This window comes from Empidonax traillii, unplaced genomic scaffold (assembly GCF_003031625.1).
Source record: "Empidonax traillii isolate 1590-97213 ecotype Southwest subspecies unplaced genomic scaffold, ASM303162v1 scaffold178:size2223814, whole genome shotgun sequence".
Taxonomy (NCBI): domain Eukaryota; kingdom Metazoa; phylum Chordata; class Aves; order Passeriformes; family Tyrannidae; genus Empidonax; species Empidonax traillii.
The window spans coordinates 1,642,281-1,669,319 of record NW_020955371.1 but is presented as its reverse complement, the minus strand read 5'-3'; the positions used below and the strand labels follow the sequence as shown (position 1 = coordinate 1,669,319).

The window sequence follows — 27,039 nt, the reverse complement described above, 5'->3', positions numbered from 1 at the left end:
GCGCTGACCCGCTCCGGCAGCTCCACGTCTCTCCCGCCCAGACAGAGGAGCCCAGACAGAGCACACCAGGTGTGGCCTCACCAGGGCTGAGTAGAGGGGCAGGATCACCTCCCTCGACCTGCTGGCAACGCTCTTCCTGACGCATCCCGGGATCCCGACTGGGCCACAGGGGCTCGCCGTGGGAGGGAACCCTCCGCAGCCGTATCGGCGTTCCCAGGCCGCGCCATCCATCGCTCGGCCAGCGGCTGCTCCCCCTGGTTGCCAGGCGGGCCTGAACGCGCCGCCCGCATCCCCGATCCCGATCCCTGTTCCCGATCCCGATCCCGGCCCGGCCGGACGCGGCCTCCGGACCCCCCACATGGAGGGGGACAAGGTGAGGGGAAGCGGCGAGACGGGAATGCCGGGGACGAGGGCAGGACACAGCGCCGGTGTGTCCTGTGCCGGCCCCGAGAACCCCGCGGCTCTGCTGGGATCGGTTTGTCCCGGGAATCCCCCACCCAAAGAGCGGCCAAGGAATTCCTTATCCCTCCAGCACAGGGATGAGGCTGCACCAGCCACGCACCTTCCTGCAGAAGGCAAGGAAAACCCCCCGTATTTCACATTGTAGATAAAAAATATGTTTAATGCTCAGTTTAATACCCACCTGACCGCTCATTGTCAGGAACCCACATCACTTTCGCATTAAGGTGTTAAATTATGGAAAGTTTGTAGAGCTCCAGAATAAAGGAAACAAAACCACGTGCATAGAAAATGCAGTAGTGGCTGGGCAGAGGCTGGGAAGTGGAGGATTAATATCCCTCTGGAAATTTTTAGATCCAGCTTCTGTAACTGTGGTGCATCAGTCACCGCTTTAGTGAAAAGGGGTGAACTAATGAATTGTGATGGGAAGTTAAACTCTGATCTCAGGTGTGTTGGTGCCACAGAGCCAGAGACAGTAGGAGGAACCCTCCTTGTGCTGTTTCTCTTCTATCACTCGTGCTCCTTACCTAGTTGAGGGCTCTCAAATTGGCAGCTCATACTGGAAATAAGAAAGATAAATATTTGTATGTAAAAAATAAAGAATTTTTCTCTGTTTTAAAAGCTACAGAAATTTCTCTTCCTGCTCTTCGGTTTCTTTTTCTTTAGAACTGTGGTAAACTGAGTTCTTAAATTAGTTAAAAAATAAAGATAACATTCTGAAAACCTCTAATCTTTCTACTTGTAAATGGAGAAAGGCCTTTTGATCTCCTTTGAGGAGTTTCTCTGAAGTAGCAAGGCTTCTTGTTCCACTGACTGGTTTCTGTTTAGATTAAAGCATGGATTCTTAAATGGTAAAAATTTTCACAGCATGTTTTGAATTCAGTAAATCTGTGGCATTTTATGTGAGCTGAATGCTCTCAGGTGGATGAATTAAGTTAAACCTCTGTGTCATTGAAATAACTAATCTTAATCTGGATTTAAATGAGTATATAGGTACATATGTAAGTACTTCTAAATTAGTGGACAGTTGAGAAACGTCGAAAAATCCTTTGAAAACTTGTTTTATACATTTTTTTATATGTATGTTTGCTTACAGTGGTCTCAAAGGTATTAAGTTTCTTTAAACTTTATAAAATATCTGTCTTTTTCGATGTGTTTATTAGTCTCCTGCAAAAGCAGAGATTTAAGTGAAACACCATCATATATAAAAGCAACAGATGCTGGTAGTGGGGAGAAGGTGAAATCTTCACACCCCAGAAAACCGGCAAATGCATATTATTGGGTGCCAGAGAATCAGCTCTGAATGTTTGCTGAGTGCTTTTTGCCTCAGCTTTGAAATAAATCCTGGAACCTTATCTGATGTTGTCTGTTGGTTATGCTGGTTTTAGTCTGTTAACATCATTACATTCTTTCTTTCTTTGCTGATATATAATTAAATATTGTCTAAAACCAAAACATGATCATATATATTAGGGATTTATAATAGGTTACTATTTGAGGCTATAATACAGCATTCTGTTCTCTTCCCATACATACCCTTCCTTCCAGGTTACCCTCACACAAGTTCTGTTGAGTTTTTTAGGCTTTGTTGACACTTCACTTGGGAAAATTATCATCTCTGGTAACCAGTTAAGTCTAAATTTGAGAATAAGGGTAGCCTGATCACATCACTTTGGATATAGTCATCATCCTCCAATGAACTAGTTGAAAGATTCAATAGATTAAAATTCCTCCCCTGCTTTAATGATCCCAAACAAGATGATTTTTTTAGTTTAGTCTTTGTAGCAGCAGCCAAGCAGTCAAGGGCAGGAACTCTGCGAATGAGGATAGAAGAAATATGACCTAGGGAGCACTCCTGTGAAACAGCCATCACGTGTGCTTTGATTGGTTTCTTTGTCTTTTTGCTTTTTTTCTTCAGTGCTCCATACAAATATTTCATGTGGCAGTGAGTTTACACATGTAATCTGAACTTTAGGCCTCTTCCAGGTCCAGTCAGGTCAGCTTTACTATAAATAGATCTTAGAGCTAAATCAAATTACTGTTTGCATGAAAAAACTCAGTGATACTTGCCATAAACACCTTGATCCTTTCCTTTGAAATATTATTAGTTATTAAATGATGTCCTTCTCCCTGCAAATTAATTACTCAGGCTCTTCTGTGTTTTCTGCTCTAGAGAAGGACCAAAGAAGATACCTGGAAATCAGAAGAACTTAGGAAACATCTTAAGGTGATTTTATTTTATTTCTACTAGTCTTGATGTTGTTACCTTACAGCATTGGAATTTGCTTTATGTCTACTTACTCACATTCCTATATGTATATATTATTCCTATATGTATATTATCTATTGTATTTATTTTCATCATCTATCGTGTTTGTCATGCATTTTTAAACTGGGTAATTACATTATCTGCTGGTCAAATAGGCATTCAGGCTTCAGTCAGCTACACCACTGATATTCATACTAGGTTCTTTTTGTATTTTTTAAAAGCTTCTTTCCAATATCTATCTTACTATTATTCCATTTATTAGTCCTTTTTACAGTAACCACAGATATAATGTTAGTAATTTTACAAAGTAAGCCTAGAAATAGATCAGCATTTTAATAAGATTTGGGAAATCAAATAAACATTTAGCAACCCACCAATTATTTTTTTCCACACAAATATACTAATATCAAAAGAGATTGCTGAATTATAATAATAGATTTTATTTTTTTTTTTTTTAATTTCAGGCATCACAACCAGATAGTCAAAATGAAGACCAAAAGCACAGAGAAAAGAAACTGCAGAAAGATAGGTCTGTTCTCGACACAGACACTCATAAACATGAACGAAAAGACAGAGGGAAGAGCAAGGAAAGGACAAGAGAGAGAGAGAGGCTTAAATCCAGTGAGAGAGACAGGGATAAAATGAGGGAAAGGGGAAAAGAACACCAGAGAGGAGACCGAGAGAGATACGAAGATAAGCTTCAAGAGTCCCATTTGGAGAAGGAAAGATACAGTGTTCACAAACATAAAGATAGGGAGAGTGATAGAGGAGACAAAAAGCATAAGAGACATGAGATAAAGCAAACAGATACACAAAACAGTCTGAAATCATTTGAAGAAGGAGATAAAAAACATCACAGAAGAAGAGAAAGCAGGCATCATTTGGGTAAGTTGCTTGAGGTTGCTTTTGTCCTTGGAAATAACTGATATTTGGATAGGAATGGTCTGAATCCACACCCCATCTGTATAGAGAGCATCAAGACAGGTAGGTGTGAATGCCTACTGACGTGTATCTTTACAGAACCTTTTGGTAACCTAGTTTTATTTTGGTGCTTTAAAAGAAAAAAAAAAAGTGATGCTTGTTTTCCTTCCTCTGAACTGAGGATGAATGTCACTGATTTTGCTGGTCAGTTGACTTGAAGAGAACAAGAACCTTCCTGCCCAGACGTTCTCCACTGAGTGATCCATTTGGATCCCCAACCTGCAGGGTGACTGCTGAAGTTAGTAGCATGTACCATTACCCCTACCATTCCACAAGACAGTTGAGAACAGAGGGATTCATTAGGAAAGAAGAAGGAGTAACCAGCTTTGGAGAGAGAATTTCAACAGAATATTAATTTCTTTTTGGTAAGCTTTTGTTTTAGAGAAAACACATGCCACTGAAATACTGTTTTCTATATGCTGAATTATGTACAGAGTTTGAGTATTACAAAGTTTGTTCCTTAACTTATACATCTGTTTTCTAGAGGAGGAAAAAACAAGAAGTGAAGAGCAAGAGAGAAGACATAAAGAAAAGAAGGTAAAGGAAGGAAAAGTAGTGAAATGTTTCATAACAGAATAAGATAAAATTGTAGAATAATGAGGAAACTGGATCAGACTCCATTTCCCAAGAAATCCTAGAGGTGCATACATAGTAAGGTGCTCACAAGTGTACAAAACACACAAAAATATATCTCAGCTATTCTGTTTTAAGGATGTGCTTTATTTTTTTTCCTTAAAGTAAACATGAAATAATATTTTCATAGCAAACAGTGCTTCATTTTTGTACAGTTACATCCGAATTTTCCATTTGCTATTTATGACCTTATTACAAGGGTAATTGATACATCCTACTTTATTTTATTCCACCTATCAAAAAAAGAATTAAATTTCTGTGTGAAGAATATGTAGTCCAAAGAATTTTCTGTAGCAAAATATGCAATGTCCCAGAAGAAATATCAGAATCTCAAGTGCTATCATAATTTGAAACTTGCTATCATAGGAAATTAAAAAGAAGTGACTGGAAGATCCATGTGACAGAAAGATTAATTATAAATACATCATTGCAATGGTCAAAAATTGATAGATTTGTGAAGATAAAACAGTCCTGGAGAACTTTCTAACCCTTTGATGTTGTTTTTCTCTTTCCAGGATAGTGATGCAAGAAGGAAAATGGACAAATTTTTAGCCTACAAAGTTGAAGGTGACCGTGTACATAAGTCAGAGAGGGATCAAGAGCTGGATAAAGAGGGAGAAAGAAGACACAGAGAAAAAAAAGAACATTCTGTTGGGCCAGAAAGAGAAAAGCTTTCAAAAGAGAGAAGTCACAAACGGCATGGAAAGGAAGAGGAAGAAAAACATAAATCGAGGAGGTCTAAAGAGGGATCTTCCCATGGAGACAGAGAAGGACAAGCAGCAGAAGATAATGAGAGAATAAAAAGCAGAGACAATGAAAGAAAGAAACATGATCTAAAGGTAGGTTTTGTTAAAACATTATAGCTTACTGTATTTCTTGATGCAGCATAGATAGGAGAGTAATAAAAATACTGGGATTGTAAATCAACGTTTTCTGAAATTGGAGGCTAAAGTGGTAGATTAAAAGACTACATCTGTATTTAAGTATCCTAATCCAGAGCTGATTCTTTCCATTAAGTTTAATCAGGAAACTTGCTGATGTTAGAAACACCTTTTACTTATAAAAATTTTTTTATTGCTATGACTTTTGAAATTTTTACAAACACCTTGAAGAGAAGCTGTCATTAGGCTTGAGGCCCAGTAAAGTGTATTGACTGCCTCTATAAAAAAATACGATTTTAATAGAAGCTATTTTCCATGTTGTCTATAAAGGGAGCACATCCACCTAACTCACAAGTAGGCATGTGAATGTAGACCCTTCATGCTTGTGGGGTTTGCCTCTACTTCTGAAGCACATCTTTTATGTTTCTAATATAGAACATGATGCTATTTCCTAAAGACTTCATCAAAACCTTGACATTTTTTACTGTTTTTTATAAACATTCTGCAAGAATGAGAGAAGGGATACCTAGAAATCCGTAACTCTTCAAATCAGATAAGTTTTATGGAATGTATTACTATTGAGATGATCTAGGCTAGTGCCTAAAGAGTGAAGATGTACAAAGTTCTCAAATAAAATTGCAGAAACATATTTTCTAGTGAAAATATTAGTCATCCTGAGTGTAGGGGCCCACCATAAATGATCCCTGCGGCAGGCAACAAAGTTCTACCAGGAGCTTGCTCAAGGTTTGGCTTCCTTAGAAATTTATTCAAGTAGCTGTTACAGAACATACACGATGATGCTTCTGTCCCAGAGTTATGCTTTGTTTTCTGAAGGTCATGGATACAGACAAGCACTTTTGTGCTAAACAACCTATTGAATACATTTCCAAATTTAGGGAGACCTTCATAATACAGAATTTAAGAGTCAAGTCCCTCTACTGAGTATTGAAAGTGCCTGAGACTGTTTCCCTGTCCCTGGGTCCAATTTGTGTAAATAGTTGGAGTACAAACTGTTAAAATCCCTTTGTTTGGAACAGGCCCGTTGTCCCTAGCAGTTTTTCAGAACATCTTACAAGCAATGACTGAAATAAAAAATAATATGTCATTGAAGCAATTAATTAGAAACCTTTTTTACTGTTTGATAACACTGCTACTAATACAGGTTCATATACATATTTCCTCCCAACACTTCTGACACATGAATATTGTGGCTTCTTTTACAGGACAGTGAATACAAAAAGGAGGAGAGGATTCAAGAGGAAACAATCCATCAGCATTTAAGGTAAATTCAGAGATTTAAAATAAGTATATACTAGACAGTATCCAATAAGATTCATTTACCACCAAACCAATAAGCATGAATTCTTGATCTCAAATATCTGGGGTGAATATAATTTTTTTCATAAGCCCAGTATAGTAGCAATTTAAAAAAAAAAAAGTGTTTTGCCCCTAAAGTGATTGAGCTAAAAATGTATGTCTTTGTATTCCATTTATTTTTTTTTTTGTCCCAGGGTAGCAAGAGTTATTTTACAATCCTTGCAAACTATACATACATATATATATATATATATATTAATCTGGGCACTTAGTTTGGGAGATAGAAATGCTGTATTTTACCACCTGGAAATTCACGATACAGTCACGTGGACACATGTAAGGTTCATGATAAACTCCATAGGACTCCCTTATGTTGTTTGTTTTAATTTGAATGTCTACACTGAGTTCCTCTCCTGGATAGTATCTAAAACATTAGATATATATATATATATATCAGAATTTTGCAGTTGTATATGAAAGGGAAAGGTCCAAGTCATCCTCAGTAAAATTTCAGGATTATATTTCCAAGTTTTATTACTAGCAAATATAAAATCTTACAGAAGTTTCCTGTACATTCCAATTCTCTTTGCATTATTTAATTCTCAGACCATGTGACATACATATGTAACTTTATGAAGTCTTAACTCTCCAGGAACATTGTTAGTTTCAGTTCTCATTCTTAAACCCTCGTTTAGGTTCCTAACTCAGTAGAAGCCTGGTGTGGTGGCTTCTGGGGACACTGGCAGACAGTGAAGTCACTGCCACTGTTGATTATTACTAATCTTAAGCGTGGCACAGATCCCTTTGGCTCCAGTGAAATTGTCACTGCTGAAGTGTATTTCTGTACAAAAGAAAAACCATGGCATATTTCAGAATACACATGTTGGGATGCTCCCTGGCTGCAGCACTCAGCTGTGTCAGCAGTGCTGAGTGTTCAGGCAGTGTTTTGAAGCTGTTGCAGATGGGAAGTTGTGGGCGAGTCACTGTTAGTGCACAGCTGGGAAAAGGGAGTGAACCATTTCTGAATGGCAAGGAAGGCAATCTGATTCAGTGGGATGTCCCAAACCCCTGGTTCAGCTTCAAACACTGTTAATGTTGAATCATTCTAATCTGTTATGGCAGGATCCAGCCCAATTTTAATTTGTATTGTTGCTTTTTCCTGTGTTTATCAGTCCCAACAGCAGTTATAGGAATATTCAATAAGTCAAAACATTCTCTTCTTGAAGTCTGATACTCGTAAAATAATCAAATAGGTTATTAAGGAACAGAGTGGGTTGTTAATTTTCTCCTGCTCTCTGACCCTGATTGCATTTTCCTCATAAATAAAACTCCTCAATGAAAGCAGAGGTTTGAAGTCAGTCTGTGGTTTATGGTTTTAGAGCACATTGCACCAGCCTGCTCTTGATCTCCAGTTCACTGCAGACATTAATACAAGTCATAAATGTGTGGGTTTCATAGGTTTTTTTGCTCCTTACTTTTTCTTCCATTTTGATGCAATTACAGGTGTTAAATTTGGACAACATTTTTGCAGTTCTTAGCTGATTATTCACTTGAATGTTTTATTATAATTCTATGTAATAGAGATCTGTAGAAATATTAGTAGAAATACCTCAGTTTATTCAAAATTTTCAAGTGTTTTTTTCCTTTTCATGAAAAAATACTTTTTTTTTTTCAAAACAAACAAAACCCAGAGAAGACAAAACCAAAACAGAACTGCTGTCTTCTGAGTTAACCAATAAAATTGATATTCTCTTCTTTTTCAATAGGACTGTAAAAGATAAAGGAAAACTCATTGAAAAAGAGGAAAAGGACACAAGACAAGAGGTAAAACTATTTGGTTTTTAAAACTTAGAATGGTCCATTTGTATCGAGATGAATAACAATTAAGATTTGTGTTTCAATATAATGCATTCAAAGATAATGTGGGATTTATATACTGGTCTTCAGGCATCTCCTAATCTGCCTTCCTGGATACAGCATTAGAAAATTTATTTCTTCTGTATAAATTTGCTAAACATTGCAGGTAGCCATCTATTCAACTGTATTTCAGTATCTTCGATGCTTGAAAAAGTGACTCAATGAGGGGGAAGAGTCTAGATGTGTCATACAAATCATCTATAGCCACCTAAAGTATTTGTTATCTCTTTCTGTGAAGAATTGACGCAGGCAAATAATAGATAAATGTAAGCCAAGAAAATGCAGCTAACAATGTAATTCATATATGTCTCTTAAAGCATTTGCCACAAGAAAGGGGAAAGTATTTTTAAATTTTTCAGTGGACAGTTGCAGACAGAAGCAAATTTTCAGCAAGTTTGAAGTGCAAGCTCTGTAGACTTGAGTTTATTTTTACCAGTCTGTGCAGATACAGTCTCTAACTTTACCATACACGTTTTAAAATGTTTTGTCCTATTTTTATTTGGTCTCCTCCATTATCTTCTCTGTCTTCATTGGCAATAGGAGGCAACTTGGGAGGATGAAATCCCTACTTAAGACCTCACTCAACAGGGAGAATTAAATCAAATTCCAGGGGTTTACAATTTATGCTGTTGATTTTGTTTGTATGTTTGTTACTCCAAGTGCCACTGCCATCCAGGTGTTCCAACATGACTTCCTAATCCTGCCTGGTGCTGACAATATATTCTCCCTTTATACTTTAGAGTAGGACCCCAGACAAATGCTGACAGGTGGAGGTTTATAGTGTGTAGAAAAAAAATGTTTAAGATGGAATGTTAAAAACAACTGTGTTATTAATAAAAATGGCTGCTCTGTAGGCATAATTCTGAGATGATTACAGTAAGGTAACAAAGACTATAACCATCTTTATAAGTGTGTTACTAAATGGAATAAGGCTTTTTAAAATGGCATGAATTATACTATATGAATTAGTTATTGCTGAGTACCTGGAACCTTGCAGGCAGAACAAATTAGAGAAATTTTGGCCAGTTTTGCCCAGATGGACAATTTGACTTACATAATTTGTTGTTAATCCAAAGGTTGAGTTGAGAAATGACAAAAAGTGGCAACTAGAGGTACTATAATCCTAATCCTACTAGTTTCAGGAGTCTGATAGTTATGAAAAGTAAGGTATCTGTACAAGCTGTTTACTGCTGTATAGTGTCCTTAATACTTGTGTAATTACTACATCCTGAGAAAACTAGTTGGCTGTAGCTTTTGGGAAGTCACAGAAGGATCAAAGCTGTGTCTAACTTGACAACCAGCTGCTATCCTGCTAGAACCAGGTAATAGGTGTGCTGTTGTGCTGGATAATTTTCATAAAACCTCGTGTTTATTTCCATTTTGCAACCTGTCGAAAGCCCTGATATGTGGATAATTTAATCCATGACTTTGAAGATGCCATTGAGGAAAAAAAGCTGATTAAAGGTTGTATAGAGATCAGTGTGTGTCATTTTAAGCTTCTCGCTTGTTTGTGGGATGTGTTTGGGTAAATAAATGGCATTGTTTTAATCAAGTTAATAAGCTAGAGAAAGGAAATTTCTTTGAAGCTTTTTCAGGGATACTATAAATTTTATTCCATGTAAATAAAGTAGAGAATTCAATGTTAACAGAGTCGTTTATGTATAAAAATATAAGATTTTCCTGTTGTATCCATGTCTCTGTTTTCCTGGTTTCAACACTTGCACTATTTTATTAACAATATGAGTCCCCTAGTAAAATTTAAGGATAGGGATAATTTTGTCTAATACTCAAAAAAGTAGAGCAGTCTTATTTTGTTGTTACACTATCATGGAAATTCTAGGCAACACAGCAGTTTTTATGTCTCTTCCAGTAAAAATACTGGTGGAAAAAGTTGCTCTTCACAAGATGAGGTTGAGTTATGTTTTTCTTACTGGATTATTAGTTTAACTCAGTAATTATCCCTTGTTAATACACTTATTATATTTATAAACTATATGCTGTATGTTTGGTTGAAAATATAGAAATACCTGAGAACAACAGCTATTAACCTATTTTATGCTAGGGTTTGGGAGATAAAGATTTTTTTGTAAGATTATTTAACAGCTTCACTTATTTTTCTCATTCAGGAAATGAAAGATACACACATCTATAATTCAGACACAGGACATGATGACTTTGCAGCAAATTATGAAGATGATTTTGAAGTAAGTAAAAGCATACAGTTGTCTGTGGAGTAATTCTGGAGTATCAAAATAGTGAATAACTGCTCAGAGAAATTAAAATTGCAGGATATTACATAGATTTTAGTTTTGGGGTTTTTTTGTGACAGTGACCTTTAACTTGGCTAACAGCAGATAATGAGGAATTAAAATGTTATGTAGAAATTCTCTGCTTTATTTATTTAGCTTTCATCAGTAGCCCTTTACCATTCAGTGGAGAGAAATGAGCACATTAAGGACTTGTTCATATCATTGGTGATATGAACATGAGATTGGCATGAGATAAATTGTCTTAGTTAATAGAATTATTAAAGTATGAGCCTTGTGCGTGGACTTGCAAACAGACAGTGTGGCAGTTTAGTAAATCTGAACTTGCCATTAAAGGGCAGCTTGAATTAAAACTGTCATATCAGTGACTTCGTACATCCCTGAAGCATTTATGCACTGAACATCATCATTTTATCTCTTTAAGGAACACATAATTCACTTAAATATATAGATTCTACTCTAGGATATTCAGAAAGATTATTCTGGGCACTGAAGAACAACATTTGGGGATTGTCTTATCTTGCTGAAAATTACTGTACAATCGAGAGATGCCATTTCATTTCTATCAAACAACTATTTTAGACTGCCTTTCAGTCAGAGGATTTATAGCCATTTGCATGAGATTTTTATTTTGACAGCATCTTATAATTTCTTTAAAAGATCTTGGAAAATTACATCTATAATCCATGTTTATTAGTTATTGAAAGTTCTGTTACTTTTCAAGGACTATGAAGATGATTTTGAAGATGACGAAGACAAAAGTGGGGAAGAAAGATATGCAGAAGAAAACCTAAGGGAGATTCCATTTTCCAGAACATCAGAAATTGAAGAAATTCAAAGAGCAATTAGTGCAGAAAATGATAGAATTTTTATTTCACCGCTGAAGAAACTTGAAGATGAAAAAAAGGAACCAATCATGGGTATGTGACTAGATACCAATCTTTTTATAAAATGTATGAGTAACACATACAACTTAGGAGTAAACAGGCCACTTTTTCTAGAAGTCTGCCTAAAGACAAAGTCTGGTGCTCTGGATGAGTCACTGGGGTTTGTGGGTAAGCACTGCAACTTCCACGTTACTGAAGAATGATTCAGAGGCATTACTAATCATCTAAAATGTGAAGCATAAAAATGTACAGACTGACATTTAATACTTCTTATTTTGGGTAAGAGGAAGGGATATGAGAGTCTGGATTTTGAAAACTGGAGGAGTGTTAGAACAGTTTGGGGCTTCCGCTGGCATTAAATCACCTTTTTCTTTTAAGCAAAGTTGAAGCCGCTGCTCTGGGTGGGAAGGTGAGAGAAGCATCGATACTACTGACATATCTGGTCCTACATAGCTTTTAATGCAGGCTCTTTCTGCAGTGTTGTCTTGCATTCAGTTGATCTGACACCTGGGAGTGCCAGAGCTACTTATTTTCCTACAGTTGTGGTTCCTCTTTGCACTCCACACTCATGTGAATGACTGTGCAAATCACTGTGCAAAAGAATAGTAAAGAGCTTTTTAGTCTGGTTCATACACCGTTAGTATAGCCCTGGAAAAATAGCATGGAGTTTCTGTGAGTCTTTGCAGTATCTCTCAAAGGTCTTTTCCTGCCTAGAAAATTCTGTGATTCTGTCAGTAGATTTTCGGTTTAGTAAAAAAGTCATTGCAGTCAGTACTAGTAATGTGAATTTCTTCTTGCAGAAGATTTATGCAATTATTATTTTTCTAATAAGCATTATGGAATCAATAAATTTGTTCTATTAGTGCTATAGGGCAGGATACTAGGACATTAATGAACAGGGTGACATTCTAATATAGAATCAGATTTTTAAATGTCAGAATTGTAGCATTTGGTGCTTTATTCTAATTTACACAACACATGTTTTTTTTGACGAAGTTTCAACCTCATTTGCTTAAAATGGTTGTTGATCATTCTGGTAATTATTTTTAGAAGTTTAAAAGCATATTACAAGTATTGCCTAAAAAGGCAGCCTTCCTTTGAGGAAGGGAAACACCATTAGTCCTGACTGGAAGTTGGATATTAGGGTCAATTAGCTACCACTTAGCCTGAAAAGGGAGCAAAATAGACATGACAACAGTTATTGTAGTTGGTCTATTAACTGTGGCTTTTGAAGGAACATTTTTCAGTGTTTTCCTTATTCATCCAAGGATATTAGTTAAGCTTTTGCTGATGGGGTTCTCCACTACCCCTAGTGATGAATTTTCATTTAGAGGGGGAAGTCTGTGTGAATTTGGTAGGATTTTTAGGATTGATCATAGGGCATTTTACTGTGCATGGGGGAACAAGGGACCTGCTAATGGCAAGAGAAAGAAAGAGGCCCTTTCTGCATCACAGTCTTCTAAACCAAAAATTGCTATGGTCAGTCATTTTGAATTGATTGATAAAAGACCATAATAAGGGGCATATCCCGGCCCACTGCTGAAGTGAAGCTCATTATCCTGAAAGCTGTGAGGGAGCACTTTGTGTAGCCTGCAAATGAGTCAGTTTTGCTTACTGTGTTGTAATAAATCTGTTGCTTTTCAGACTTACTGCTTTACATTTTCATGCACTGTAAAGTGTGAACTGTAATAATAACAATGTTGTATAATATCACAGAAAACCAGTCAGAAACTGTCAGAAACTCTTTTTGTGGAATATTCATGGATTTTCAAATGGCAAACCAACGACAATGTAGCCGAAGGATGGCCAGTAAGCAGATGTAAGTGTATTCTAAATAATCCACACAAAATGGCAGCACACTATGTCAGATGTAAATTTTTTCATTGTATTTGAAGTATGTGAACTTTATAAACTTGAAGCTTATAGAATCAAATATTATTTTGTTGGCTAGCAGTAATTAGTTCTTATGTAAGTGTAATGGACAGGCTTTGCTACATAAAATTTTGTAACAGAAATTTATCTATGTATCAGTTTATGTGCATCATTGATCTTCAATCACTTAATAAGATATTGACCTAAAGTACTAAAGAGCGAGCCTTTAGCTGCTGTTGGGTCTCTGCAGAACTGTAAATTCCTTGAAATAATCAAGACACTTTGTGGTGCATACTGTTGCCAAAATAGCATGTTCCTTTTCAGGGATAACACCAGTTGGTGTAAAAACATGTTATTACTGATCTAAAAGTGATCTAGATTTGAGATATCTAAGACATCCCTGTATTTTAAAGAAACAAACTGATGTTTGGTTTTTGTGGAACTTGCCAGGAGCTCCAGGTTTATCTGAAGCTCTGTATCTGCCTCCAGTTTTCTGTTGCAGTACTTGGATGCATAAAGCAGGATTATTAAATGTTATTGTTAATAACAGATTCCGCTGTTTCATGGCTGCACATCAGTGATTAATCTGCACATAAGGAGAATTTTATTGTCTAAGCTGTCTAATTCACCTTGCCTAAATTTATGTGCCCAAATTTTACACAAGGTCATTGTCTGGGCTTCCTCTCTAGATGGTGGAGATGGATTAGGAAACTCAGGAAGGCATCTCTGAAGAATTACCTACTGGAATGTTTTTCAGCCTCTAGTGATTGTGTACTGTGGCTGATCATGGCTATGTATATAACTCTGTACATGCTGACAACATAAATAACCTGTGAAGATACAAAGCCTTTGGATGGAGAGAGAAAGGAGCTGTGGAATTTAATGCTGTGATAATACATTACTGCCAGTAAATAGGCTGAAAGCTTCCCTTAAATGAGCTGTGGCATTTTGGAGTTGTAAGAAATAATATGAGCTTATTAGTTTATTTTAAGGATTTGTCTGCATGTTCCACTCAGATTTGCAACTAGGAAGCAACTTTTGTGTGTTTGAGTAAGATCTTAGCAATCTGTGCCCACGTTTGTGAAGAGGTGATATGTTAAGAAGCAAAAGTTAAAATAAAATTTGTGTAAGAAAATGCAATAGATGTCATCAAGTAGCAAAAAAAGAGATGTATCTGGTTTGTATTTATTTATAGTTTTTAAGTACATGAAAAAAAAACCTGAAAGTACAAGAGAGAGACAGGGAGGCTGCAAAAATTTTTTTGTTGTCAAGGGATTTGCACTATAGGAAGAGCCTGGAATTAACTTGTAAACTGACGTCTGCATGTAACTCAAGCAGTTTTCGCTTAAAATGAAATATCTTAACAGCTTTATGCCATTACAGGTAGATAGTCATATGAATTGTAACAAAGATTGTCAGTCTTATCATTATCCACACATCCCACACAAGTTGAATGATAGGAATCTCTTTGTAGTTGATGATAATAATATCACATAAATTCTTTTTTTACTTAACAGAGCAAGATACAGTGTATGAAGGTAGACTTGTTTTCCAGTTAAGAATCAAACTATAGTTTTATTTGTGAGTAAAGATGAAAAAAAATAAAAATTAAGATAGGCAGAAAATAAAAGGATTGAGGGAAGATGGATAAGGCAGTTGAGTTATTTTTTTATCACTCCAGGAACAGAATTTAGGAAGATGGAAAGATTTGGTGTTTCATAGGACAAAGAGATTCAGGTATCTCAAATCCTGTACAAGGTGCTAATCTTACTCAAAACTAAAAATACAAGTGGAAAAATACACAGTCTCCCTCAATCTCAAATACTTGTTTTCATACACTTTAGATCAAATCCAACACTCCAATAACTGAAGTTTTTTGGAGGCCTGCTTTTAGGGCAAGAGATCAGTATTCATGGCCACAGGTTTGGAATCAGCAATAAATTGCATTTGTATATTTAAAATATATTTCAAGATTGATAAACTGCTACTGTTATTTGTTTCCTTAGTGATGCAAAGAGGTACAAATTCAGGCAGTTTGTTCTACTGCAAATGGAGGTCATTCAAGATACATTTTTACATTTCTAACAAAACCAGGATATTTAGAGGAACTTTATAAAGCATGTACATATATAAGTGATGCAAGTTAATAAAAGGAGTTTAGGAGAATTAGCCACCATCCTCACTAGTGGAAGAGACATTCATCTCTTACCTCACAGAACAGCTTCTGAATACTTAGAAAAGATAATCTGCTGGGCTTTTGACAGTTAGGGTTTAATCATAAACCATGTTTGCCGTTTGCAATCTGGATTGCATTTTCAAACATGATAATTATGAAATATGAAAACTCATAATGATATTCTATATACTTCTATTGATGTATTTTGATCTGCCAATTAATTTTTGTACAATTCACACAGATTAAAGGATTGTTAGATCTCTGGTACTGTACAAAATCATATTGCCTTTCTTTTGGAATACCAAATACTTGGTCTTAACCATTTTTTTTTTTCTCTCTTGTAATTAATTCTAAAGAAAACGGAGTTCAGAACTTCTCCCACTAATTGACCTGGATTTCTCAGTTAGTTTCTCATTACTGGATTTGCCCCCTGTAAATGAGTACGACATGTATATCAGGAATTTTGGTAAAATGAACACTAAGCAGGTGAGTAACAAATGTACAGTGATACTTATATCCTGAAAGTGCTGATGCTTGTTCTGGAAGATAATTTTCCTTAAAAAGAAAGTTCCTAAAGCTAATAGAACAGTAGAATAATCAATTAATAATTTTCATCTCTAAGCTCTAATTACCATAAACCAACCATGTCAAAACTTTTGGCCAGACAGACCATTTAATTTCTGTGTTAGAAGAGGACTCTCTCATTTTCCTTCCCCGTTTTCTAAAGGGCTTTCTGACTGTCTGTGGCTCAGTGTTCCCAGATATGCTGGCTTGGTGTTTATGCATCATGTGAGACATTTTGTGTTTTTGCACTCTTGTGTGAAATGTGGTAGAACGTGCATGCACAAAATAGGGACAGCGTGTCAGTATGCTTAGGTCTGAATTTACAAACAAAAGAGGCTGAGCCCATCAGTTTTAAAATTACAAAGTCCTATTCAGTTATGTGTTGTCATTCTTAGCTGTGTCACCCATTTACTGATCACTTTCTCTTTCTACCTTAGGCGTACGTTCAGTGCAACGAGGACAATCTTGATAGAGACATTCAGACTGAGGAAGTTGAGACACTGGAGAAATGGACACAGCATCCAGGAGAAAGTTCTCTTGTATCTGGAGGTGAAGAACATTTTAATCTTACTCCTTTATGGATGTGTTTGTGTCATGTAAACTTTCTCTTTTTTTGTGCATTAATTGTGAGAATGTGTAGTGTGTCAGGCTGCAATGATACCAAACTGCCGGAGGCACTCGGAGTCCCCATGGGGAGGGGGATGAAGAATAAGTGGCAGAAACAATTCTTCCTTCTGACTTGCTGTTTCTGTTGGCAGCAAAAATGATTCCCCAGTAGTGTCTTCAACACTACTATTCCTGCTGAAGAAAAGCTGACTCCTACCACTCGTGCTCAAAAATTAAATTGTTCTTCCACTTTCCTTAACTGATTCCCTTTTAAAGCCTCAAGTTTGATTTTTGGTTTGTTTTTTTTTTGGTTTTCTGTAGGTCCCAGAAACAGCCAGGATATGTCAGTGAATGGAGTTTTAACACCTAAAATTGATTCACAAAGATTAGCAAATTTCCTCCGGTCTGCCTGCCAGGTACTTTTGTGTCCTTAATATCCCTTGTGAACTGTGTGCATAAATATACATTGTGATAGATCCCTTACAGCTCTTATTCTGACTAATTTACATAAATTACTTAAATAATACTCATTATCAATGAGATTCATCTCTCTGCAAAGGAATGGAATCAGAGCTGTGCAGCCTCTGTGTCTGTAAACTGTGTTTGCAAAGACACAAAATTAACAAGAGTTGATAAAGGTTTATTAAATTTATCCACGTAGCTTTGGAAGAGCTAAAAATAGCAAAGCTGAAAGATAAGATGACCCTTTTACTTCTATAAATGTAATTATGTTTGAAAGGTGATTGCTGTTTTGCTAGAGGAAGATCAAGTTGCAACACAACCCAGGAAGCTAAGATCTCGACAAGCCAGTCTGTCTATTAGTGATAGCTGTTTCCAGTTAAATACTAACCAGCCATTCCTCCATGGTAAGGGAATTTTATTCTACACCTTTTAGTGTACAGAGTGAACTCTTCTTTCTTTGCAAAATATCATGCTCTTTGACATAACTGTGCAAACAGCACATATCAGGATATACAGATGATGGAAACCCCACTCTTCTTTTAATTACACTAATCCTACTGTTTCACATAGGTAACATCAGAGCATCCTGCAAGAAATATTTCCCAGCTATTCCTATCAGAAATATAGCCAGCAATTAGCATGATGCATGGAATTTCTTGCCCCTGTTGTTGAGGGGCCATTCCAAGGGGTGTAATTTTGTTTGAGCTCTTTATGCTGACAGTAGGGCCCAAATTGTAAATAAAGGCAGGTTATTGAGAAGGGAGAATATCACCTGATATGTTGGAAAAGCAATTATATCTTCCCCATATAAACAGTAGCTGTTCAGAGGAAAATAAAAATGAAAAATAGAGCATCTGTAATTATGTTAGGAAGGCCTATGACACACCTAATCTAACACGAACACATGAGATGACCCAGCAAAAACCTGGCCTGTGCTGTTTCCTGGTTGAGACTCAGCTTCATTTTCAGTATATAGACTGACGTCAGATCAGATTGGCTTGCTTATGCCCAGAATAATTATTCTATTAACTTCCTGACTGCCTTGCTTTTTGTTTTCTACTCACTTATGATATTTTGGAATCCTTCTCTAGTCCCTCCTTTTTTATTGCATAGCTTCAAAAGCAACCCGCTCCTAATAGAAATATTCTTCATAATTGCATCTTAGTTCCTTTGTTTGTTGCTATAGCAGCTAAATGTGCTTTTTCATCTGTAGTGAGTTTGCTGTTTTATTTATTGCTTTTCTTTCTTGACTTTTTCTTAATGGTTTAGACCGAAAAATATCCTGCCTATATGTCTCTCAAGTTCAGAGGCAAGCACTACTTTCTGTTCATGGATTACCTGAAAAGGCAGGTGTGGACTTACTGAACAGAAAGAGCCTCATATGTGTTTGGAACATCTGGCAGCCCTCCAGTCCTCAGAAAGTTTTAATATGTGACTCAGAGGTATGTTTTAATAACGTTGTATGTATTGTATATATGTACATACCCATTGTATATATGGGTTATATTATATATATAAAGAAAAGCTTTCTTCTGTATATTTTGGGGTTTTTTGTCTTGCTGCAAGATGTGCCATCTTTTGAGAAACACATTACAGCCTAGTGAACAAAACACTCTTCTCATTCTGTTTTGTGCTCCAGAACAAAAGTTGTAGTGATGGTCATGGTGTTTTGTTGTTCTGGTTGTTTAATTTGGACTCTGCTTCATGGTTGGAGAGTGAATGAAAGTAAAACATCTGGTTCAGATGTCGTCAGGACTTCTCTCTACCCATCACTGTCATTCCAGCTGAGTCACCCCCTCCAGTGTTTTTGTAGTAGATGCAGATTACAAAACAATTTTCTTGAAAAGGCAAGGCCTGCTGAAAGTCTTCTGTCCTACATCCCCTTTTAAAATAAATTGCCCTTTTGCCACGAACACGTGTAACCTGTATAGGAATGACCCTGGGAAGTACAAATGTATTTCAGGCCTGTCACATATGCCTTTATCATAATGCCAACCATGCATGTTTTTACTGTTTAACAGGTGTTATGTTGCTGCTTTAGCCCCAGTAAAACAACATTAGTTTTTGCTGGAACAATAGATGGTTCATTGTTGGTCTGGGATCTTCGAGAAGACTCAAGAATGCACCCTCATGTGATGATGAGTGGAACTGACTGGACATTTAGAGTTCCAACATTTTCCACAGGTTAGTATCTGTGCATTCTGGTTAGTCATTTTGTGTGCAGTGAAATAATTCCCACTTTAGCAAGTCCAAGGTTTATATTTAGTCTCATAAAAATTGTCAGTAATTAATAGCTGTACAGAAATGTAAGCCAGCTCAGTGTGCATCAAGCAGTGAGAATAGAGAGGTGGACCAGCTATAAAACCTAAGGAGCATTGGAATATTCAAATGGACTACTCAACAAGTACCTCATCTGAAATCATTAGCTTTCAATATGCTGTATCCCCTAATATAACCTACATTTTTTGATCTACATCTAAACACATATATTAAGATTTCTCTGATTTGACTTAAACACATTCACAAAATCCTCTTTTCTTCACAAGAGTATCTGATTGCAGGAGCCATGTAAAAATAAACACTAGTTTGCTGTTGACAGAGCTAATTTTTTAAGTAGGTCAAAAATGCTTGATTTTGTGTTGCACACTGGGCTAGTAGTCAAGTGTATGGGTACAGTTTCATGTAGTTGCTTATATAAACAGGCAGGTTTAATGTTATATACTTACAAAGCTTTATGCCTTTAGTCTTAAATGAAATTAAGTTCAGTGCACAGGAAAAGTCCAGAAATCACAAGTATCTGAGAAAGAACACTTATTAAAATTGCTCTAAATACACATTTAGTTTAAAATGTTCTTAAAGGGTAAATACGTATTTTTCTCATGGTGAATTCTTTGTTTCAGGGTAGTTAATTTCTATTAAGAGTAGTTTTTCTTTGATTTTTTCTTTTTTATGTTAAGCAGTGATTTATTTCTACTACTATTTTTTATGAAGCTTGAAATTATCATAATTCTTTTCATGCTAACCCTGAAATGGAAGACTTTAATGCAGTGTCTGGTACAGTGTCATTAATGGTGCAGCAGTCATTTGGAAAATGAGAAGTAAACAGAAATATTGAAACATTGATTTATCTAGTAGTATTTTGTTAGTTTAGGAAACAGTTTGCAGTATTTTGTCGGAGACTTTTGCAAAGACATTCTTTATGAAGTCCATTATTTACCATTCTTTTTATGTTATCACCATTCTCCCATAAGCTGAAAAGCGATTAAGGTTTTGTTGCTGGTTTTTGTTGAAAGCAGTATCATGTTTAACTTTCATTGTCCTTAATTACAGATGGCATTCTAAGCTCAGTGACCCACACCTCTCCTGTTCTTGCAGTGGAACCCGTCTCAACCTCTCTAGACACCGATCGCAGTTTTGGGCTCTCAAGCCTCTCCTATCAGGAGGGTATGTAAGCTACTCCTCAGAGCATCAGTCCATCTGAGTCTTTCTTTAGGGATCTAGTGAAGCAAACATTTCATAGTCAAAAGTCAGTTTATAATCCTGCTTTGCCTCTTGTCTGTAGTATCAACTGCACACAAATCCATGTTTGTTTTCTGCCCTCATTTTTAGGTAACGTTCATTCAGTGCAGCTTCACGTCAGATGTGGGTGCATGCTTGCTATAATGTCTGCTTTCCAGACAATGTTTTATTCTTCCATGATAAAACTGGTTATCACTCAAAAACTGCCTTTAGAAAAGTCCTAATGTTTCTATAATGCCAGAAAAAAATCTCTGTCTGAGTCAGTGAAGCAATTTGCTCATATCTGAAAGCACATAAAATGTGTGACTGTACTTGATGGTTTTTTCTGTACCTTTTGCCTATTTTTTTGTGACCAACCTTGGCAAAAAACATTCTAATCCTCATGTCCTCAAATTCTCAGACAGTGAGCTGGAGGAGGCATTATTACTTCCATTTCAGATTTGTATTTTGAAATCTGTAGTGGTTAAAAAAATGTGCTTCATGTTGCAGGTTTTACAACATTTCATCTGTTGCACTTTATGTTCCTTTTCAAAGTCCATGCAGAATCCAGACATTTTTAAAAGATGCAGACAGAGATCATCTGCCTTTCTGGTAGGACAAACTGCACATTTTAGAATAGATAGAGATATAGAACAGACTGTTGGAGTTGGAAGGGACCTACAAGGGTCATCCAGTCCAACTGCCTGCCCAGTCTGGGGCTGACCAAGTTAAAACATGGTAAAGGCATTGCCCAAATGCCCCCTAAGCACTGACAGGCTTGGGGCATTGACCACCTCTCTAGGAGGCCTGTTCAGTGTTTAAACCACCCTCGCAGTAAAGAAAGTTTCATACCTTTTTTTGCCTTGGTAGAATTAGACCACTTGCCCTTTAGAGGCAGCTGAGAGGATTGTAGAAGTTTCAGGGAATATATTAATGTAGGAAATGTTTTAAATCCCCTGATATTGTTCAGCAGGAAGGTCAATGTACAAATATAAATTGTTGCCGTTCCTTCCGTAGAAGTGTCAGGCCCTCCATTTCAGATAGCTTCAATGGATGAAAATGGAATCCTCAATATGTGGGTGAGTAATATATGTATGAAGAGTATAATGTGTTGGAACAATAAAATACTTCAAATATAGCAACTCAAATTCAGAATTTCTGATGAGAATTTCCTCCCTGAAAAGTACAGCAGCATTAGCCATTCTGTTGGAATTCTCCTTAATATTTTTGACCTGACTCCCTAATGTTGTCCTTAGGAAAAACTATCAACAGGTACATGAATTCATGAAAACAGGCAATCAGTAGCTTTACTTAATAGAAATATGTTCACATATTTCTATTAATTGAATAACAGACCTCAGTCGTCTTTCACCCATCTACTTTGTTTTGGAATCACAGTGGTGTCAGAGACTTACTGAATGTAGGGGAGAAATTGCATTCATAGTTTATATAAAACAAATGTTCAAGAGACAAAGAGTGAAAATCAGTGGTAAAGATTGCCTTGCCTAAAGTATGATGCCCAGGAAGGCACGAGGTCTGTTACTCTTAATTACTGTCCTTCTTAATTACTCTTCTTTCTATCAGATGTTTTCAGTCTTTTTTTCCAGCAGGCATGGGAAGCTATTTCTAGAATTGCAGAGAATTAGAGTTTTATCATCCATTATTACAAATGGTTAAAAAACTTTGAGGTCTGGTAAATACTGATTGTTTATTAATGTTAAATATTGACTTTTCAGGTAGTTGTTGAATTGCAAAAAGTGGATTTAGCTGGTTCACAAACTGATTTAGGTGAGTACTGTACATTAAAGGTAGAATAAAATGCTCCAGTTTTGAGACTATAATGTTAGAAGGGAGAGAGTCAGTGATACCAGGCAGTAGTTTAGAAGAAGGAAAAATTGCTGAGGAAAAGATTAATTCTGAACAGTACATATCTGATGTTTGGGGTTATTGGTTAGGTATAATAAGAATTATTTTCACTGCTATTTCTTATAATTTCATAGCAGTTTTCCATATCCCTAAGAGCTTTATTTTCAAAGAATATAAGATTCTATGTCTTTGGTTCTCCTTTCTTTAGTTTTAACAAATCTGTTACAATGCTTTTGCTGTTGCCTGAATCTCCATTTTGATAATTGTCCTAAAAGTTCTCTTTTGGGTAAGGTACTTAATTTAGTGTGAGAAAAAAGTTTCCATGAAAAAATAAAGAACCGAGTCCATTCAACCTTTTTTGAGTTAAGTGAATAAAGCAAAATACATTCTTCATTCTTTAAACAAACTTAAGACTTACATACTCACCTAAATGGAAAAGGCTGTGATTAAAATCCTGATATATTTGAAAATACATAAATAAGCAATGAAGTCATGCCAACAAACCAGAATTTTTGATCAGTTTTCTATAAGCTTGTGTGCAATGTCAGGCTATATTAAGCTGCTAAAGCTGGGTATTATGTCTGTGGAGAGGTACATTTTAAAGTTGTGGTCATGTTTTGTCAAAGTTTTACTGTGACCAGCTTTCTTTGTCTTTGAAGGATTTTAAGTATTTATGCTATTCTCTACTAACAAGCAAAATAGACCAAGTTTGTGGAAGTATTATTACAGTTTCTCATTACTAAAATTCATTGTCAAAGATGCAAGTGACTCAAATGTACATTTTAAGCATTACTAGAATTGGGTTTTATGGAGTGATATTACAGGATGTTATATTCATGCTGCAAAACTAAAACAAATATGTAATCCTGTTTCCAATTTCTGTCAGAAATTACAACTCTTCAGATTTGGATTCTGAAGTAAAAACTTGTAAATGATGTAAGATTCTTACGTATCAAAAACTATATCCACAGTAAACAATTGAATTATGAAATATCCTTTTATTTATTACCTTAGGATTTAATTTAATGATTGCACTTTTTAATGCAAAGTGCTTAAATCAGTTTAAATAATAATTTTATATAATTTTAGGTTTAGTTCCTGGAGGGAAAGTGAAGTTAGTACATAGCTCTACTATGGAACTGAATAACAGGTAAGAACACTGGGACATTTCAGTTTTACATGTGTATCTCACAAAGCTAATTCCCCCTAGACTTTATTTATTTGCTGTTATATAAGACATATTTCACATTATTTTCATTAGTCATTTTTCAGGGTTTTTTTTAATACACATTTCTTCCTAGAGCTAGCCATACATATTTAAAATCAAGAGTTTCTGTATGTGCTTGCATAGCTTTTGGAGACAACTTCCTGTATTAAAGTCATCTTTTCCCTTTCTGATTTTGCAGCCTTTTCCCAAAGGATGTTCGCCAGAGAATGCCACAGACACTGGCTATTAAATTTCTGCCTTCTAATCCCAATCATTTCGTTGTTGGGACAAACATAGTGAGTAATGTGCTGAAATTCATCTCATTTTTATTTTTTGTTTTGGAAGAGTCCCAGTTAGTTGGAATTTCACCAGTAGGTTGTATATAAAATTTATAATTCAAACCTATTTTTAAAATGTGTTAGCTGTTAAAATTTGTTAGCTAGTAAGGATCTTTTAGGTAACAGCTCTGTGAATTATTTAACTTCCTGTTGTAATGCCTATAATGCAAATTTTGGTTTCTTTTGCTTAATTAATTTTCTTTATATCGTTCATAGGGTCTGGTAGGCCACGGTACAAGACACGATTTAAAAGTTGTTCCAAAGCTATTCAGGCCCCAGGAGAGCGGACTGAGATCAATAAGCATCACTGCAATTGATTTCTTCCCTTTTGGAAAGCCACTGTTTTTGGTATGAAAAAGTTTTAATAGAAGTTTCATTTCTTAATTACTTGCTGAGGGAGTATTTCTAATTTGACATATTTAACTAGATGTGATAATTGATTTACATCACTAATTCCAATCTGCCATGAAGATTTTAAATGTAAGCACTAATTACAGAGTCATTGTAAAAATTTATTAATAATTTGAAAATTCTAGGAAGTCTTCCTAGAGGTAGGGGTAACCCAGGATTGTAAGAAGAGGTCATTTTCTGTTTTCACAGAATAGTTTCTTTTGTACATGGGTTAGAGCAAACTTGTAAATGTTAGACAAAGGTTATCAGAAAATAACTGGAAGCAGTGGTATGTGCCTCTCTTTGGATTTAGTTGTTTATTATGAATCAGTTTAATATTATTATAGTGTTAAACCCAACCTGTCCTATTGAAAGCTGTTCTCGGTTTTACAGAGTACATGTGGCACTAAGCAGACCCTGCCCCAGTTCAGATTGCTGTCAACTTGTGCTGGATGATGGTATTAGTGAAGTTTGAGAACTTATTGTAAAATAGGAAATTGGGACTTTAACCCAGGATTAGTGGATACTCTGGTATGCTTACATACAGCAGTACAGTGACTGCTTTTGAACTCAGAATTACATATTGATACATAAATACAACAGCTAAAATCCACATAAAATCCACAGAGTGAGATATGAGAGACATGTGCCACTTGAGTCAGATATCTGATTTTATTTATATGCTTGCTATTCTCAGGAGTTGAACAGGCAGTTATTATATTGCTTAGTTTGTTCTAGAAGGTATTTTCTTTTTGACTGTGATATAGGTTGGCTGTTCTGATGGAAGCATTAGATTACACCAGATGACATCAGAGTATCCTGTCATGCAGTGGAATTACAGCACAAATGGCCAGCCAGTTATTGCCCTGCAATGGGCTTTAACAAGACCTGCTGTGTTCTTTGCCCTGGATGCATCATCCAACATTTACATTTGGGATCTTCTGGAAAATGATTTGTTTCCTGTGGCAAAGGAGACTGTTCCATCAGTGAAGTAAGTGCATTGCATTGCTCTCTTTTTAACAAAATATTAATTTTATTACATGAGGTTTTTTTGCTTGACATTAAATGTTCATTAGAGTTGGCTTTTCTAACTGTGTTTTGTAAAGTACTGAAGGTGTTAAATTACAGAGAGCTAAATTTTAGTTCATTTACTTATTATTTTATGCAGTCTGATAAAGGAGAAGTTCTGTTAGTAGAAATCAAAATCAGGTATAGTGTTACCAGTCGGGACAGATGTCTGTAGAGGGAGCAGCTGCTGCTGCTTGTATGAAGAGAAAAAATTTGCTCCCACTAAAATCACTGGATTTTAAGTTCATTTAAGTTCAAAATAGGCAAGATGTTGGACAGCATTTTAAAATGCCTTTATATGGTATGGTTACCAACCTAAAGAAATACATTGTGATGGTTGTCACAGAGTAAACAAGAATATTTTTGCCTGGCACATATTCCCCACAGAGAACACCAGGGTCATCTCGCGGTGCTGTTCCAGGAGCCAGGGTAGAGACCTGATCACCTGTAGATTGATGCCCATCAGCAGTTCTGTTCAACCTTACTGAATTAAAGCATTGAAGATTCTCCTTCCTTCCTGATGGGTGTCCTGCTGGGGGGCTCTGCCTTCCCTGGGCTTAAGTTACCCTTGGTGAATTTCCCTCTGACTGAAAGTGTCCCTATAGCAAAGTGCTGCTGGTTTGGGGAGAAAAGATCACAGTTTTAAAACTTGTTGCACTGTACTGGAAAATGCCATAAAACATTACTCACTTTTACAAGCTTGAAATAACTTTCAAGTCACGGTTAGAAATTGATAGTGGAATCCGTGGGAAAAGAATTGCATTTCATTTACATGAAATGATTGCAACTGGTGAAAAGCTAAAGAATATACTGGAACTTGAACAGAAAAAAAGGAATCATGCAGTTGACTGTAAGTAACCTGGTATAAACATGTTTGAAAGCACCAATTTCTATTAATTTTGCCTCAGTGAAAAAGCACTCTCCTGTTCTTCTTATTTCAGAGTTGTAGCTATGGCTCTACTGGGAGAACCAGAAAAAGCAAATGGATTGTTGGGCATCGTGCTGGCCAAGGAAGCTGGCCAGATAGACATTCAGTATGTAAAGAAGAAGTGGGCATCACCTCAGCCTAAGGAATCTGACAAACTGCATTCTATTTTACTGCAGTCTTTTTAGAAAGAGGCTTGTACAATTTATTGCAAAATTTCTAGATTATTTTTGTCTGCAATTAAAATATTTGTAATTTTGTATTTGTATATTATTTGTATATACTTTAAAGTATATCAGTACAATATTTCAATGGAAACAATATTTTTTATCATAAAAATGTCAGAATAAAATTTACCATTATTGTACTCAAAAATATGAAATGTTTTTCATTATTGAGAGTACTCTAAATGTATATGTATCTTTTAAAAATAGTGAAAATGTATTCTTATAAATT

General features: G+C 36.0%; 1 protein-coding gene across 1 annotated transcript; it reads left to right on the top strand.

Annotated features, from left to right (window-relative positions):
* Nucleotides 1-27,039, top strand: WDR60 (WD repeat domain 60). Its single transcript, XM_027886149.1, has 24 exons — nt 1-373; nt 2,633-2,686; nt 3,193-3,613; nt 4,194-4,246; nt 4,858-5,181; nt 6,447-6,505; nt 8,307-8,364; nt 10,584-10,661; nt 11,449-11,644; nt 13,328-13,430; nt 16,016-16,145; nt 16,661-16,772; nt 17,151-17,245; nt 17,569-17,695; nt 18,561-18,733; nt 19,313-19,475; nt 20,622-20,735; nt 21,807-21,868; nt 22,526-22,577; nt 23,745-23,805; nt 24,062-24,158; nt 24,417-24,548; nt 25,358-25,581; nt 26,600-27,039. The coding sequence occupies exons 1-24, from the start codon at nt 359-361 to the stop codon at nt 26,769-26,771; spliced, it is 3,075 nt and encodes a 1,024-aa protein (XP_027741950.1). The 5' UTR covers nt 1-358; the 3' UTR covers nt 26,772-27,039.

What these genes read in the sequence shown, in the direction of transcription:
- WDR60 (XM_027886149.1), top strand. An exon ending in GAAGACATAAAGAAAAGAAG is followed by an intron (nt 4,247 to 4,857) that starts GTAAAGGAAGGA and finishes TTCTCTTTCCAG; the next exon opens with GATAGTGATGCAAGAAGGAA. An exon ending in ACTATGGAACTGAATAACAG is followed by an intron (nt 23,806 to 24,061) that starts GTAAGAACACTG and finishes CTGATTTTGCAG; the next exon opens with CCTTTTCCCAAAGGATGTTC.